Source organism: Triturus cristatus, chromosome 9 (assembly GCF_964204655.1).
Source record: "Triturus cristatus chromosome 9, aTriCri1.1, whole genome shotgun sequence".
Lineage (NCBI taxonomy): Eukaryota > Metazoa > Chordata > Amphibia > Caudata > Salamandridae > Triturus > Triturus cristatus.
Window position 1 is genome coordinate 994762023 of NC_140592.1, and position 15962 is coordinate 994777984.

At 40.6% G+C, this 15962-nt stretch overlaps 1 protein-coding gene and 1 long non-coding RNA gene across 2 annotated transcripts in view; one reads left to right on the forward strand and one right to left on the reverse strand.

Annotated features, from left to right (window-relative positions):
* Positions 1-15880, forward strand: part of LOC146799179 (uncharacterized) — a 75246-nt gene extending 59366 nt beyond the window's left edge. Inside the window, exons 3-5 of the long non-coding RNA XR_014968859.1 lie at positions 14992-15101; positions 15192-15246; positions 15487-15880. This is a non-coding gene — a long non-coding RNA (uncharacterized LOC146799179). The remainder of the gene's footprint in view (positions 1-14991; positions 15102-15191; positions 15247-15486) is intronic.
* TSHR (thyroid stimulating hormone receptor) overlaps positions 8678-15962 on the reverse strand; it is a 632465-nt gene continuing 625180 nt past the window's right edge. Inside the window, exon 11 of the mRNA XM_085626611.1 lies at positions 8678-11095. Coding sequence (XP_085482737.1) covers positions 9673-11095 — 1423 coding nt within the window. The 3' untranslated portion in view covers positions 8678-9672. The remainder of the gene's footprint in view (positions 11096-15962) is intronic.

The following is a 15962-nucleotide window of genomic DNA, read 5'->3' on the forward strand; positions in this document are numbered from 1 at the left end:
GGAGGGCCTAGCCTTTGGAAGGCAAGAGAAAACATAAATGTTACTATTTCTCAGTAATAACTATTCTCTACATTGTTGACTTCATAAATACATTCATAGGTGTTTTAACTCACAAATATGTGATATCATACTTAGTTACAAAACACATATTGGGTAAAGACTTTTTGGGTACATCTAGCTTCATTAAAAAGTACATAGTGTTGTTATCATCCAATGTCACATCTTCATTGCCACTATCCTATGCTCAAATTGTATCCTATGCCGCTGAAATCATGCAGTGCGAGCTAACTCTATGTTATGTGATTCGATAAATCTGAATACATTGTATCTGCATTTATCTTCTGAGCAGCTTCACATTGTATAAGGTAATCTAACACAGGTCACAGATACACATTAGCATCGCTATTACATGTCATCCTTTAAAGTTATATCTAATTTGCATACCTCAATAATATGGTGGGTATAATTCTTTTCTGTCTTGCCGTTCTTTTGGATATGGTTTCCACGATGCTGGTTTTATCTGGGTCATAAAGTATTCTATGGTAAATATATTTATATAACCTTTAAGTATTCATTCCATAATTGTTATGTTCCTAATCTTATACTTAGTGACGTCTTGCATCTTCATACCAAAATAGTTTTTGCTTGCCCATATTAATCAGTAGTGATATCCATTTATTGGTGGCCTAAACTTTTTAAAGAATAAAACCGTACTACATAATCACGTAGTTCCATTGCTAAGAATAAATATTAAAACATAAATTCCATTTTAAAAGCTATAATACATAACATATTTTATAAATGGATCAATACTGTAGTTGCATTTAGGGCTTATGATATAGCCAAATTTATCTTTAAAGAAGTGACAATGAAACAGATAAATTTCAAGACTAGCATAGAAACATTTTTTCTTTTTCTCGTTCATTAACAAGATAACACAGAAATAAATATTTTTCTATATTAAAGAATGAATGTCTACTTGTATACGTCATCGTGACACCAATTAAGAGTCTTCGCTCCATATATAATTATAATGCAGGTGCTATGTAAATGTCCGCCTATGTGGGCCTCATGACACCAATTAAGAGTCTTTGCTCCATATGAGATCATATTTGCATGTACTAAACGATCTCATCTTCTTTTCACATATATTCGGAATAAACTATAACCGCGTGTAACGGAGAGTCGCAAGACCACAACCGATCATGAAGATCGTGCCTCTTGCTTGTATTTACACCCCACCCATCTCGTGTAGGTGTAAAATACTCGCGGAGTTAGTTGCGTCTATTTAAAATCGAAATGAAGCGCGTGCATCTGTTTAAACGAGTGCGCTAGTTAAACTGTAAAAAATCAAAGTGACAATCAAATGCTCCTCATTTAGATCTGCAACTGTACCAAGCCCATATTGCATTTCAGTTAGACAGGGGTTTTCTATCTAATCAACTTACTTGTGACGGCCTGGTAACCACCAACTCAGGTCATGATTTCAGCGAAGCCGTGTGCGTATTGACCTCGGCTTTTTAAATCCGGCGCCCGATGATACCAGTGTCACGTGCCCTGTATGCCATTTAGAGTGTTTGTCAAACGTGTTGGTGCAACACTATCGGCCAACTTGGAATGGTGTAAAGGTCCCGTGTGTTGTAAACATCATCGCATACAATCAAATAAAAGATGAAAGCTAATTAAAATATTCTGGGCAGCATTCAAGATATATAAGTTTTCTTTTTATAATTAGTTGTTTAGTTTCTTTCATTTCGTTTTATGACAATTTAAATCCAGCTCCTAGTATTATTCATGTCACGTGCCCTACATGGCACCTGGTGCGTTTTGGCAAAGGTGTCGGAACTACTGGCACGGCCATCTTAGAGTGGTGAAATAGTCTAATGTATTTAAAACATATATCTTAGTAAACAGGTGAAGGCCAACCATCTTATTAGGAACGGCATTCCAAATATATAATGACAAATTATATGACTTCAATAACTCACGAATGAATATATTGTTGGCATCAGTAAATACAACGCCGTGAATATTGAAGCCATAGCAAATCCGTTAAAAACAGTATATGATTTATTCATTACTTTAAAATATCTATTTATATTTATTAATGATTAGTGTGCATAAGTTAAGATGTGGGAAAAGTTTTGACAGAATTGGTGTACACGTCAGGTATCTTTAGAAAGTCAGTGTATCAATATATCGGTAAAGGGTGTTTAGAACAGTACTATACTACTTCATTGCCATAACATGTCTTTATATAGTAGTTAATGATTCATATTCATATACTCGATTGAACACAAAATTCAAAGAGATTAAATGAAGTGGATAATCGGTGTGCTGTTACAGACATCTATAGACAGATCAAGTTAAGTAAATGTATGGCGCGACATAATCATAACACTCCCTTCCCCAGTAAGATCATAGGAAGTGATGCATCTCATCATAGATATTAAGGCCAAACTGCACAGTTCTAAGACGACATATCCATGACGCCTCTCGTTGTCGCAAGATCAATTGTCTATCACCTCCACGTTCTTAACATGATCGATGCCAATGAATTTGAAGTTTTTGTCATTGTGGTCTTGCGACTCTCTGTTAAACGCGGTTATAGTTTATTCCGAATATATGTGAAAAGATGATGAGATCGTTTAGTACATGCAAATATGATCTCATATGGAGCAAAGACTCTTAATTGGTGTCATGAGGCCCACATAGGCGGACATTTACATAGCACCTGCATTATAATTATATATGGAGCGAAGACTCTTAATTGGTGTCACGATGACGTATACAAGTAGACATTCATTCTTTAATATAGAAAAATATTTCTTTCTGTGTTATCTTGTTAATGAATGAGAAAAAGAAAAAATGTTTCTATGCTAGTCTTGAAATTTATCTGTTTCATTGTCACTTCTTTAAAGATAAATGTGGCTATATCATAAGCCCTAAATGCAACTACAGTATTGATCCATTTATAAAATATGTTATGTATTATAGCTTTTAAAATGGAAATTATGTTTTAATATTTATTCTTAGCAATGGAACTACGTGATTATGTAGTACGGTTTTATTCTTTAAAAAGTTTAGGCCACCAATAAATGGATATCACTACTGATTAATATGGGCAAGCAAAAACTATTTTGGTATGAAGATGCAAGACATCACTAAGTATAAGAATAGGAACATAACAATTATGGAATGAATACTTAAAGGTTATATAAATATATTTACCATAGAATACTTTATGACCCAGATAAAACCAGCATCGTGGAAACCATATCCAAAAGAACGGCAAGACAGAAAAGAATTCTACCCACCATATTATTGAGGTATGCAAATTAGATATAACTTTAAAGGATGACATGTAATAGCGATGCTAATGTGTATCTGTGACCTGTGTTAGATTACCTTATACAATGTGAAGCTGCTCAGAAGTTAAATGCAGATACAATGTATTCAGATTTATCGAATCACATAACATAGAGTTAGCTCGCACTGCATGATTTCAGCGGCATAGGATACAATTTGAGCATAGGATAGTGGCAATGAAGATGTGACATTGGATGATAACAACACTATGTACTTTTTAATGAAGCTAGATGTACCCAAAAAGTCTTTACCCAATATGTGTTTTGTAACTAAGTATGATATCAAATATTTGTGAGTTAAAACACCTATGAATGTATTTATGAAGTCAACAATGTAGAGAATAGTTATTACTGAGAAATAGTAACATTTATGTTTTCTCTTGCCTTCCATAGGCTAGGCCCTCCATCTGTGCATGTAAAATGATATGGTCAATGTAGAACTATACAGAAATGTTATGTTTTTGTTTTGTAAAGGAATCAAAAAATTATTTTCAAACCATGTTCAAAGATGCTAGCATTGAATCCTAAAAATCTTTTGTGTATGCTCTTTTGATAGCCCTGAAGAAGTCTCATGGGAGACGAAACGCGTTGGCTATGGCTATGAAAATATGAAATGTGACATGGAAGAAATCTTCACTCAAAATCAATAAAGAAGAAAATCTTTACATGTTATATGTGTCGTATGCTTTATCAGGAGTTTATTTGTTACCTGGAAAAGATACATAAAGTGTATAGGTACTTGGAGACTTTATGAAAGTACATAGTGCTGAACCTCCCGTGTATCCTTATCAGGAACATTGTGATTATTACAAGTCATATTGCATGTTCAGAATAACTTGGGGGCATATTATCAAGGTCCGGCGTAAAATTATCGCCGCTTTATCAGCAGAAAACTGCCGCTAAAGCGGCGATAATGGGCTTGATAATATGCTGCAGAGAATTCCAATAGAAGCCCAAGTTGACACCAGAACATGGGCTTCTATTGGAATTTTCGAGGGCATATATTATCGCCGATAAAGTGGCGATAATTTTAACGCCGGACCTTGATAATATGCCCCATAGTTGCATAACACAGTAATGTACGACAACTCAAACTGTCCAGCCCTGGATTGCATAGGAGCCGGCGGTTAATCAAAAATTCACTGACAACAGTTGTAAATACAACAAGTCTGGCATGTGTTTGCGTACAGGCAATGACTATCCACTGTAAATAAGAAGAGGTTCCATACAATAAAACTGCTTGCAACTAACAAGAAAGAAGAAGAAAAACCTGCATTCCGACCAGCCGGGTTGGAATTATCACCGGCGGAGTGACCTCACCTGATACCGACGTTTTTCTGACAGCCCTGAAGAAGTCATGGGATATTTCCCATTGTGACGAAACACGCGTTGTCTGGTTGTGTTCGTAAAGATTAAATAACTTGAAGAACAATCGTGTGGATCATATTTGCTAAGAGGAGTTGGCCTAACGGCTAGGGCGCTCGACCTCGGACCTGGGGAACTGGGTTCGAGTCTCAGTAATGACGCTGAACATCATGTGATTCTGGGCAAAACACTTAATCTCCCTGTGCCTAACAAAAAATGAATGTGTGTCCTCATGTAACGTAACTGGTGCTATGTAAAGCGCTCTGATACCTAATTGGATTCGGGTCAAGTTTGCGCTATATAAAACTCTTCAAAAAAAAAAAAAGAATGCAGGAGGCTTTGGCTATCAGTGCATTTACCCAGTTAACGTGTGCTCGGGGCTTTGGTTTTCTGCAAATTATGTGGGTTCTCACCCGCACACAATTAGGGGTTTCAGGGTATTTCCCCAATCCTGGTTGCACCATGCCATACGGCAAAGCGAATACACTTAACGCAAACAGAGCAAGGCGCCTCACTTCCTGGCATATCCCAAACCCTTTCCATTAGACATAGTTCCTCTTTGGGTATTAGGGTTCCGTATCAGTAGAAATCACCCATGCTGTGTAGGCCAACTTTGTGCCGGGACTCTAGTTTCCTGAGGGAAGTTGTTATATGTACCTGCTGCATACCATGCGATGGAAGTGAAAGAGTGTAAGATGTCATTGAGCGGGAAATAAATAGGGTCCTACAAAAGCATCTACATGCTGCTCGAAGGAGAAGAGCACCTGGTAGTGGCACTTTGGTGTGGGGTGGTGGAAAATATTGAGCAATATTTCCAGATTCCATTGGGGGTAAAAGTGTATCTGTGTCCTCCAGATTACAACCAGTAAACCAGCAGGCCACCCATTGCAGCTGTGAGGTCAGACAATACTGTTCGAATTTATGGATACCGAGCCCGCTGCAATCTGCTGGGAGATGGATCTTGGTGAGTGTTACTCTGCGACGCGTGTTTTGCCATATAAATTCACCTATCAGGCACTCCAAGGAGCAAATGTAGGGCCTGTGTATGTATAAGGGGAGGCAGGCAAAGTAATAAAGCAGCCTCAGTAATTCCACCATTTTTATAAGGGCCCCTCTTCCCACTACCGGTATGGGCAGAGTTTGCCAGAAGGATATCTGTGCCTGTAACACAGTTACAGTGCAGATTGAATTGCCATTCAGAAGTTCGCGGAATTGAACTGTTTATGAGAGTTAAACAGATCAATAGATGAAGTGAAGATGCCTCACCCAAAGTCTCTATCTAGCACTCTCTCACTCTCTTCTATAGATTGAATTCTTTGCACACAAATATATGTGTGTATATATATATAAATATGTATATATCATTTTTATTAGAAGAGGGTGAGTAGACAACTGAAGCTAGTCCTAAAACATTGATTTCTCAGCAAGAGTGGTGAGCCACATCTCAGTACCACAATTTAAAAAATCTGCTATAGCGAAAGAACAGAAATAATAATGCCATATAAAAGGCAGGACTAGAGTCTGAGGATTGTTACAGTATTCAAGCAGTCATCAAGATTATATGGGCTTGGTGGTTCTTATCTAAAATCAATATCACAAAGAACTATTTTTACGAGTACGAGTCCTGAATTTGGCCGTATGGTTCACATCCTATACTCAAAGCCAACTGCAAGAGTACTGGTCCACAGAACGCTCTCGAGCACCTTTCCAATCAGAAGAGGGACGAGACAGGGTTGCCCCCTCTTGCCCTTCATCTTCGCCTTAGCAATGGAGTCTCTGGCCAATCTCATCCGCTCAGATGACCGGGTTCAGGGCTGATATTGGGCGGGATCACATGAGGACAAAATGGACAAAATTGCTTTGTATGCAGATGATGTCCTGCTCTTTCTCACAGAGCCGGCTCAGTCCGGTCCTAGATGCCTGCATATATTACCGTCCTTTGAGTGGGTCTCGGGTCTGCACCTGAATATGGCTAAGTCTACTTTAGTTTCCTTGCATCTCTCAAGGGAATATTTTGATTGGCAATCCACTATCCCCATTGGACAGCAATCCTTCAAATATTTAGGTATATGGGTGCCCTACGTCCCGACCTAGCCTGGGCACTTAATGTCATTCCTCTGGTCGCCAAAAACAAGCTAGGCCTGCAGAAATGGCAAAAACTACCACTCAACCTGCTAGAGAGACTAGCGCTATTCAAAATGATGATCCTCCCACAATTCTTCTATGTCATTCAGAACACTCCTTTCCATATTCCCCAAGCATGGTTCCGAATAATAGACAGTCTAATTATAAGGTTTCTCTGGAGCGGCCTACTGTCACGTATGGTGCTCCCGTACTGCCAGATCCCACTCTTTAATGGAGACATGGGTCTAACAAATCTGTAATTATATTATCTTGCAACCCGCCTCCTGGTAATACACGATTGGTTCAACGTGGGGTGGTCTGACCCTGCTTACAGGACTGAACTTAGGCCTCTCTCAGGTTCAGGCTATGATGTATGGATCTCCCATTCCTAGGGACCTCCCCACGGTGACCTGATCAGTCCTTCTAGCCTGGCGTGCCTCCCTGCGATACACCCAATGGAAGGACAGACTGACTCAGCAGACACCCCTATGGCATGGCACATGGTTGCGGAGGTGGGGGCCTGGAAGGCTTTAGGAGCTGGGACCTAATTGGAATCTCGCAGCTTGGATACGTGTTGGTGACCATATCCCCTCTTTTGCAGATCTGCAAACCAGACATTTGCTTAATCCGTCCCATTTTTACAGATACTTACAGCTCCACCATGCCGTAGATACGCACATAAAGCCAGGCACAACACTGCCAGAACACAGACCCCTTGAAGTTCCGGTCAAGATGGGTAACCTTGGGAGGGGAGGAGTCTCATGTATATATTGCTCTTTAACTAATTATGGTCTGACTTCCCTTGATCCATTGAGAGCTAAATGGGAGACATGGTTGGGCCCTCTGGAGGAGGAGGATTTGAGGGACGCTCTAATGGCACCCAAGACTATCACAATCTGAGCTGGACTTCTCCTGGTCCAGCTTTACTACCTGCACGCCTCCTATCTTACCCCTGCCCGCCTACACAGAGCAGGCCTAATTTCACACTCAACATGCACAAGATGCGATGCTGAATCAGCAGATTTCTTCCACGTGGTATGGTCCTGTCCACATATAGCCTTTTACTGGGATGCCCTGGAGATGGAACTCACAGGGGTGCTGGGGTGGAAGGTCCCGCTCAACACCCTAAATATTTTACTGGGTGTCACGGATGGATTAGATGGCTCAAGAGCAGTTAAAAATTTCTAGGGACTGCCCTTGTAGTGGCCAAGCGAGATATCGCAATGGCATGGAGGAATCCCACCCCGCCCACAATAACTAAATTGCGCGGAGGAGTGGACTGGTGCGCCGCACAAGAGCTACCACTATACGAGGCCAGGGGTTGTCCGGCCAAACACCGGAGGGTCTGGGGTAAATGTTTGAGCTTGCTAGACTAATCAACTTCCTTGTCTTCCCAAGTCTCATTCTATATGTCCCGCTGAAGATGGCGAAACAACAATGTACAATGTCACAGGATTGTTTTTCTCGCCAAATGTCACATGTTGTGGTGCTGCTGATCATGCTGTACTGTTTGTATTTATGTTTTTAACACCATCTCTTTCAGAACTATTATCTTGATACCACATAAATGAAAAGAGACAAGACACATATATTTTCCCTTACCTGCTTCCATAGTTCCATCCAGTTATTCAAAGAATGGCTAAAAGGCCAGAATGACTATTGATATTTTGAGACATAAAATGGTGGAGAGCACCTAAAATAAGTCCCCTGTACTGTTAAGATGTATGCAATATTTGAGATACCAACACCGTCAACAGAAGGACTATTCAACCAGTCTTCAATGCCACATGCATCAATACTGACTCTCAAAGAGGCTTGGCTAATTTTAAGTATTTTATTGGCTAGTGTCATTTAGTCCAGTCTCTTTGCACGGATGTTCTTTGTATGGAAATTGTGGTGTCATAAGATACAGGCATGGCTGCCCTTGCAGAACAATTAAGCTTTTCAGGCATCAGCTATTTAGAAGGGTGTTTCACTTCCTTCCAAGTTTCAAAGTATCTTAATAAACTTGATCAGGTCATTTGATTCCCTTGTAAGAAGGGGAAATTTACCACAAAGTTCAAAGCACACCCCTTTCAAGATTAATACATTCCCTTCACACACTATATATATTACTCTGCTTTTGTTCTTGAATGGCATTTCAGTTCCAGCAACCAAAGTCCCCTGGCTGTACCAAAGTCTTGATTTAAATACAAAGGAGATCAGAGACTTGCAGACTAGGAACATTTGTGTGGCCTGAGTGTCTCTCCAACCATATCCAATTCAGGAAAACGCAAACAATGTCTTAGCCAATTGGTCTTAGGTGCATTTCCTTGTCTTGTATCTTAGGGAGTTTAGGTACAGGTTACAATGAGTCAGAGCTTTCAGATGTTGTTAATGTTCTGGTCTCAAGTGTCTCATTAGTTCGCAATTTTCTCATAGGTGACTAAAGTTCATCAAACCTAAAAACCTTGTACGGTTTCTTGGACAAACACAAATTCAGCAGGGGAAAAGCAGAAGAAAATTGACGTTGCCATGAACAAGTACTCACAGGTCCTCTCTTAATAGCGGGAAAAAAACTTACGCTGGAATTGATTTAGTTGTATTATAGATCAATGTTGACATAAGGGGGTTACATAGACCGGCATGGCTGCACACATTGGTCCTAAAGAAACCATGCAGGTTGCTTCCTGGTACAGAAGTAAACCTAATGTGTTAACCTGTTCAAAATAACATATTAAAGAAACATGTAACCCAATCACTTTTCTTTCTGGGACATACATGTAACAAAGTATTATCACTTTATCAAAGTATGGCCTTATGTTCTCTTGAAGTATTACAGCACAGTCAGCTTGTAGTTCTCGGTAATGTTCACATCTTGCGTAGATGCTGGGTGGTAGTTGCCATGCTGGTCGTGACTCGGAAAATCATGCATGTTTGTCAGTGTCTGACCAGTTCCACCGCTGCCTCTCTGCCCAAAGGATCCGCTGCTATTTTTGGCCGAAACGGTTTGACCCCTGTAGATCTGAGCCTGGTGCTCACAGATGCCAAACTTGCTCAGCAAGATGAAGACATCCCTCCGGAAGGTCTTGGTAAAGATCGCATACAGAAAGGGGTTGGCACATGAGTTGAGGGGATAGAACAAGACCAGGAGGATCTTAGACTTGGAAACTGTGATTAGAGGTTTGTTCATGATGGCCGACAGGGCATAAAAGGAGATTGGAGCCATGCACATGAAGTCAGTAAAGATCAGTACTGCCATCCTTTTGGCAATCTTTGTGTCTTTGTCCCCTGATGTGTACTGGGGGTTGTGGACGGTGACGTATATTTTGATGTAACAGGCACAAATAATGAAAAAAGCTATGATATTCAGCATAAGGACGAAGACGATGTAGCCCTGTGAAAGCGCAGTTTCATTATCCATGGGCAGGCAGATGCTAACTTTGACATAACTACTGATCCCTACCAGTGGCAGCATGGCAAGGAAAAAGCAAAAAATCCAGCCGCCAAGCATAATGGCTGATGCATGCCGTAGCCGAATCTTCCTATCTAAGCGCATAGCAAATGTGATAGCGTACCAGCGTTCCAGGGTTATGGCAGTCAGGGTGTACACAGAGAGCTCACTTGCAAAAACAGTGAAAAAGCCTGCAGCACCGCAGCCAGGCCCAGTCTGCCAGTCTATGGCGTGGTTATAATACTCTGTTCGGGTATAAAGGTCAACAGAGGCAATTAAAAGAAGGTAAATGCCCATGCAAAAATCTGCAAAGGCCAAGTTGCACATCAGGAAGCGGGGCACAGTCAGCTTGTAGTGGCTTGTGATTAAGATGAACAAGACAAAAGCATTGCCCAGAATGGCCAGGAGGTTGACAAACCAGACCACGATTCTCAGAAAGCTGAAGCCCATGATGTCCTCACAGGGGTTGAACGCTTCAGGCTCTGGTTTGCAAACAATGTCATCTTTTCCTCCACAGACTGTATAGTCATAATGGTTGACAAATGCCTGGATGTTTTCCTCCTGTGGATTCTTGAGCTCCAAGCCGAAACCCACATCCCCATCCCCCTGCTCTTCATAGAAGACGTAATACTGTGAGTTGCCATGGAAATCCCGAAGTTTTGCATCCTCCTCCTGAGCGGCTTCTGCTCTCCCTGCGCCCTCATCCATGTAGTCTTGGTAGAAGGGACCGTTCATATTCCTCAGTGACCTCTTCTGGGGGACGCTGTGGCTGACGGTCTGGTTGCACATCATGGACTCCAGATTTCTAAATTATGGTGGGAAAAGAGAACAAGTGAATGACATGGGAGCAAAACTGAATGATCTGCAAGCTCAAAGAATGCATTTTCAACAAGCATAGCCACCTCAAATTATTACTTCAACATTTCCAGAGGTCATTGGACACACATTCAAAAAGCAAATACTAAGTTACGAGCAGACTGAATGCATTACAGTCAGTGCACAAGTCCTAAAAAAAAGAAGTGGGGGGGCTAACCTAGTTAATCAGCATGCAAGTGACATCACGGCATGTGACATCACGGTGCGTGACATCACAGGAGGTAGCATCATAAGAATTGACATCAGATCTTAAGCCTTCACATATATGTTTAACATGTCTATCATGAGTACATTGGAGCACATTTCCAGTATACAGGCAAACCCTCCTGAAGATTCACACTTTTATAAGCTACACATAAAGCAATGTTGCTTTTTGTCAGTGTAAACGTCTTCTACCCATTGTGCTTTATAAGAACACATTGTGATATTTAAATTATTACAACACAGACTCAGGGGTAGTAAGCACTATATAAATACATTTTTTGTGTAAATATTGGGGAAGACCTACACATCTGATGGGTTTACAGTGCATGCATATCTCCTGAACAGAGCCTGAACAAAGTGAAAAGCTGCCTCTCTTAAGTATGTGTGAAGTACTAACAATGTTTGAGCCTTTGTTTACCCTCCGCTGCATTTGCATCAGGTGTGCTGACAGCCAGGAGTCTCGAACAAAAGGAGGCCATCCCTCAGAATCGGCCTTTGTAGTGGGCCCAGCAGGAGTCTGAACTAAGAAAGCCCCCTCCCCGCCTGCACTTTGTTGTGGATCGAAAGCAGACAACAACGTGCAGGCACTGCTGAATGCGTCCCGGTGTTTCCAAATTGCACAGGGTTGAATTCAGCATATTTTTCAGCGGAGTCCAAATTCTTGGCAGGGTGGACGGCGTCCACCCTGTGCAAATAGTGGATGGACACCATTCACCCACGTGCATAACCCGACTTGCGACCTGATTACAGTAGGCCTGGCTTTTGACATGGGGGAGCTGGGTACAGGCCCAGGGCGCCAATCTTCTGAGAGGTGCACGCACCTGTGTGCATTCAGGTTATGCAAACGGCAGCGCCCCTCTCAGCTTGCTCCAGCCTTGTCCGTGTTCCTGAGTGCTCGTTTCTCTCTCAGATTTGACTGTTTAAAGTGGGCCTTCATTATCATGCCGCAGGCAATGTTTTTCAGACCCCGTTAGCCCCCTTCCTTGCCCTCCCTTCTACTTCTCACTTCTACTGATGCACACCAACAACAGCCTCATCAGAGTAAGGCTGCTAAACTATGGGCGATTAAGGTAAGCTGGGGAGGTCTGGAGAACTTTGGGGAAGATTTACAAGCCCCTCTTTGCACCGCCATTGCGTCACTTTTTTTGACTCAACGGCGGCGCAAACAATGGCCCTATTTACAACGTGACGCATCTAGGAAGATGCGTCACGTTGTAAAGCTCTGTGTCACATTATACCTGCGTTAGGTATAATGTATGCAGGGTGGCGTTCCTACGCAAGAAAGCCTTGTAAAAGTGATGCAGTGAAATCTACAAGATTTCACTGCGTCACTTTTAGGACGCCACTGCATCAAAACCTTATGGCTGCTTGAAGCAGGCGTAAGGAGTGACGCAGTGTAGTGGGAATAGGTCACAAAATGCATTGCTGGAGTTGCGTCGTGCTTGCGACACGACTCCAGCAATGCGTGACTTTTGCCCCAACTGATGCGTCAGACTTTCTGACGCATCTGTCAATCCGTCCGCCATGGTGCGCCGTATTTTAAATACCAAACAAACAACACAGGGTCTTGGCTCAATTCAGTAAGGCTAAGCCTTAAATATCCAAAACAATCACAATTGCCAATACTGATATTACTTCCAACATGACTTTAGAGGGGCATAGAAATTAAGTCCATGACAACCCTAATTCTCATTTAAATTCTTTCAAATTTATTACTGAAAATCATTTTATATTTTATATTTTATAATAAATCTTTTCAAAATGTTTTCATTATAAAAAACACTATCAATACAACACCTTCTTTATACTAATAGACAGATCTCATTTCCCACATCCTCTACCATACCATTCTCAATCCACATTTACCGCATTCTCTACTTCATACAAATCTCAATCCCCATTCACAACCATTTATAACCCACACATAACTACAGCCATAAAGACAAAGCAGCCTGGTTACCCTACTTTTATTTACTATTCTTTTAAATGCCAGGTGTCTAAACCAAACAACGAAGAAACTACTAAATTGTCTTTCGAATGCACTATTCCCCTAGATAAACAATTTTTTGGGAATTAAAGCACAATTCTGCAGTGCACGAAAGCAACAGAATCAACCACAGTTTGTTTGGTACACAGAAAAGAAAAAGGTCGACGCATTTCGAACCCACTTCTTAAAGGGTTCTCTTCGGAACCACAATAGCGGTAACAAAAAAAACAAAAAATCTTACTATCCAGACACAAAAACTTGATTTAACTTAATTTAGCAAGTGCCACAAACCAGTATCCGACCATCTTACCTCTTGAAATAGTCAATCAGTCAACTACTCTTTTCACAAACAATCTCGGTCTTGGCCAAATAAACAAGTAAACACAGACTTTGGGAAGATCCTGCCATAATCTGTACGAATCTCCTGGCTTGTGTTTCCAACATATAGCTTAGGGCATGGGCACAGTATCCCATAAACTACATATTTAGATTTACAGTTGGAAAAGCTATCATGCTTCCAATGTGTACCAAAAAGTTGGTTTAGGTGGTTTAGGTAACCGCGCACGTACCACATGATTGAATGCAAAAAGCGGACCATTGTGAAACGATTGATCCAAATTTTTAATCAAGTGCCAGTTTTGATGTATGATTTTTTAAGAAATTACATGGGTCTAGCTCCGATATGTGGTCATCACAAATGCGGCTCATGTTACTGTTGTGAGCAGACAATTGAGGGTTCTCTGGTTTCCCATAATGGTACACATTGGAAGCATGATAGCTTTTCCAACTGTAAATCTAAATATGTAGTTTATGGGATACTGTGCCCATGCCCTAAGCTATATGTTGGAAAGACGAACCAGGAGATTCATCAGAGAATCACGCAACACAAATCTAGGATTAGAAAAATGTGGAAACAGCTCCCCTAATTAATCACTGGAAATCGACAGGTCATACTGAAAGAGACCTTAAATGGACAGTGATTTCCAAATTGGAACCAGATGCAAGAAGGGGCAACTTGGACCAAAAATTGAGCCAACGTGAGGCAATGTTAATTATTAAATTTAATACAGCTACAAATGGACTAAATGAACATGCTGAACTTTATAAATTGTAATTATCATGTCCTGTTATTGCATTTTTTATTCAGCTGGCAAGGGATGTATCAACAAATGTTTAACGTACAGATTATGGCAGGATCTTCCCAAAGTCTGTGTTTACTTGTTTATTTGGCCAAGACCACACTGGCCAGATGTCTCTTTAGAGTGAATCGAACAATGATACCTTGTTGCAAGCGTTTTTATCGCTATGACGATAGTTTTCTAATGCAAACTACGTTTCCCAGAAGCACAAAGCAAATTATCCATAATTCTGTGAGCTAAACGTTAAATCAGAGTTAGTCGATGGCCGTACGCAGATAGCGTTCCACAACAGTGTTATGCGAGAAAAAGATGGATCGTTAAATAGAAGTTCCGCTGTCCCTGGGAAAAGGTATGTTTAGATTCACCACAAGCGGCGATATAGGGAAAGGAGATAAAAACGGATGACCGCCGTCTGTTTTGTACTGGAAGATATAAGAACTAAGTATTAGGTCTGCTACTGTTCTAAACTAAAGCCAGATTTTCCTGATTTTGCAGAGGCAACAAAGTTACAAACTGAATGATTCGGAAGCTCAACGGTTATTGAAAATGAACGCAGTAGAAGGAACACTCACTCTTTTTCGTCCGCGTCTTTACGTGTATTGAAGGTAATCTGCTTTTAGGAACTTCAAAATAGTTACTGCTTTGTGCTAAGAGACAGCAGGTCAGTTTGATATGATCGTTTTACTCTCTTGCAGAATTTGTGCTTCGTTTTTAGAAAAGAGGTTCTGAAAACCCACATCCTTGTATACTGTAAGTGGCATTGCTCTCATTGTGATAAGATTCAAGACAATTCCATAACCCAAGACAAACGTTCTGATTTGATTTCTTTTTTTCTTTTTTGTTTATTTGTTTAGATTGTTTGTGAAAAGAGTAGTTGACTGACTATTTTAAGAGATAAGATGGTCGGATACTGGTTTGTGGCACTTACTAAATTAAGTTAAATGAAGTTTTTGTGTCTGGATAGTAAGATTTTTCATTTTTTTGTTACAGCTATTGTGGTCCTGAAGAGAACCCTTTAAGAAGTGGGTTCCAGACGCGTCAACCTTTTTCTTTTATATGTACAAAACAAACTGTGGTTGATTCTGTTGCTTTCGTGCACTGCAGAATTGTTGTTTAATTCCCAAAAAATTGTTTATCTAGGGGAATAGTGCATTCGAAAGACAATTAACTAGCTTCTTCGTTGTTTGGTTTAGACACCTGGCATTTAACAGAATAGTAAATAAAAGTAGGGTAACCAAGCTGTTTTGTCTTATTGGCTGTAGTTAGGTGTGGGATGTAAACGGTTGTGAATGGGGATTGAGATTTGTATGAAGTAGAGAATGCGGTAAATGTGGATTGAGAATGGTGTGGTAGAGGATGTGGGAAATTAGGTCTGTCTATTAGCATAAAGAAGGTGTTGTATTGTTATTGTGTTTTTTATAATGACAACATCTTGAAAAGATTTATTATAAAATATAAAATCTAAT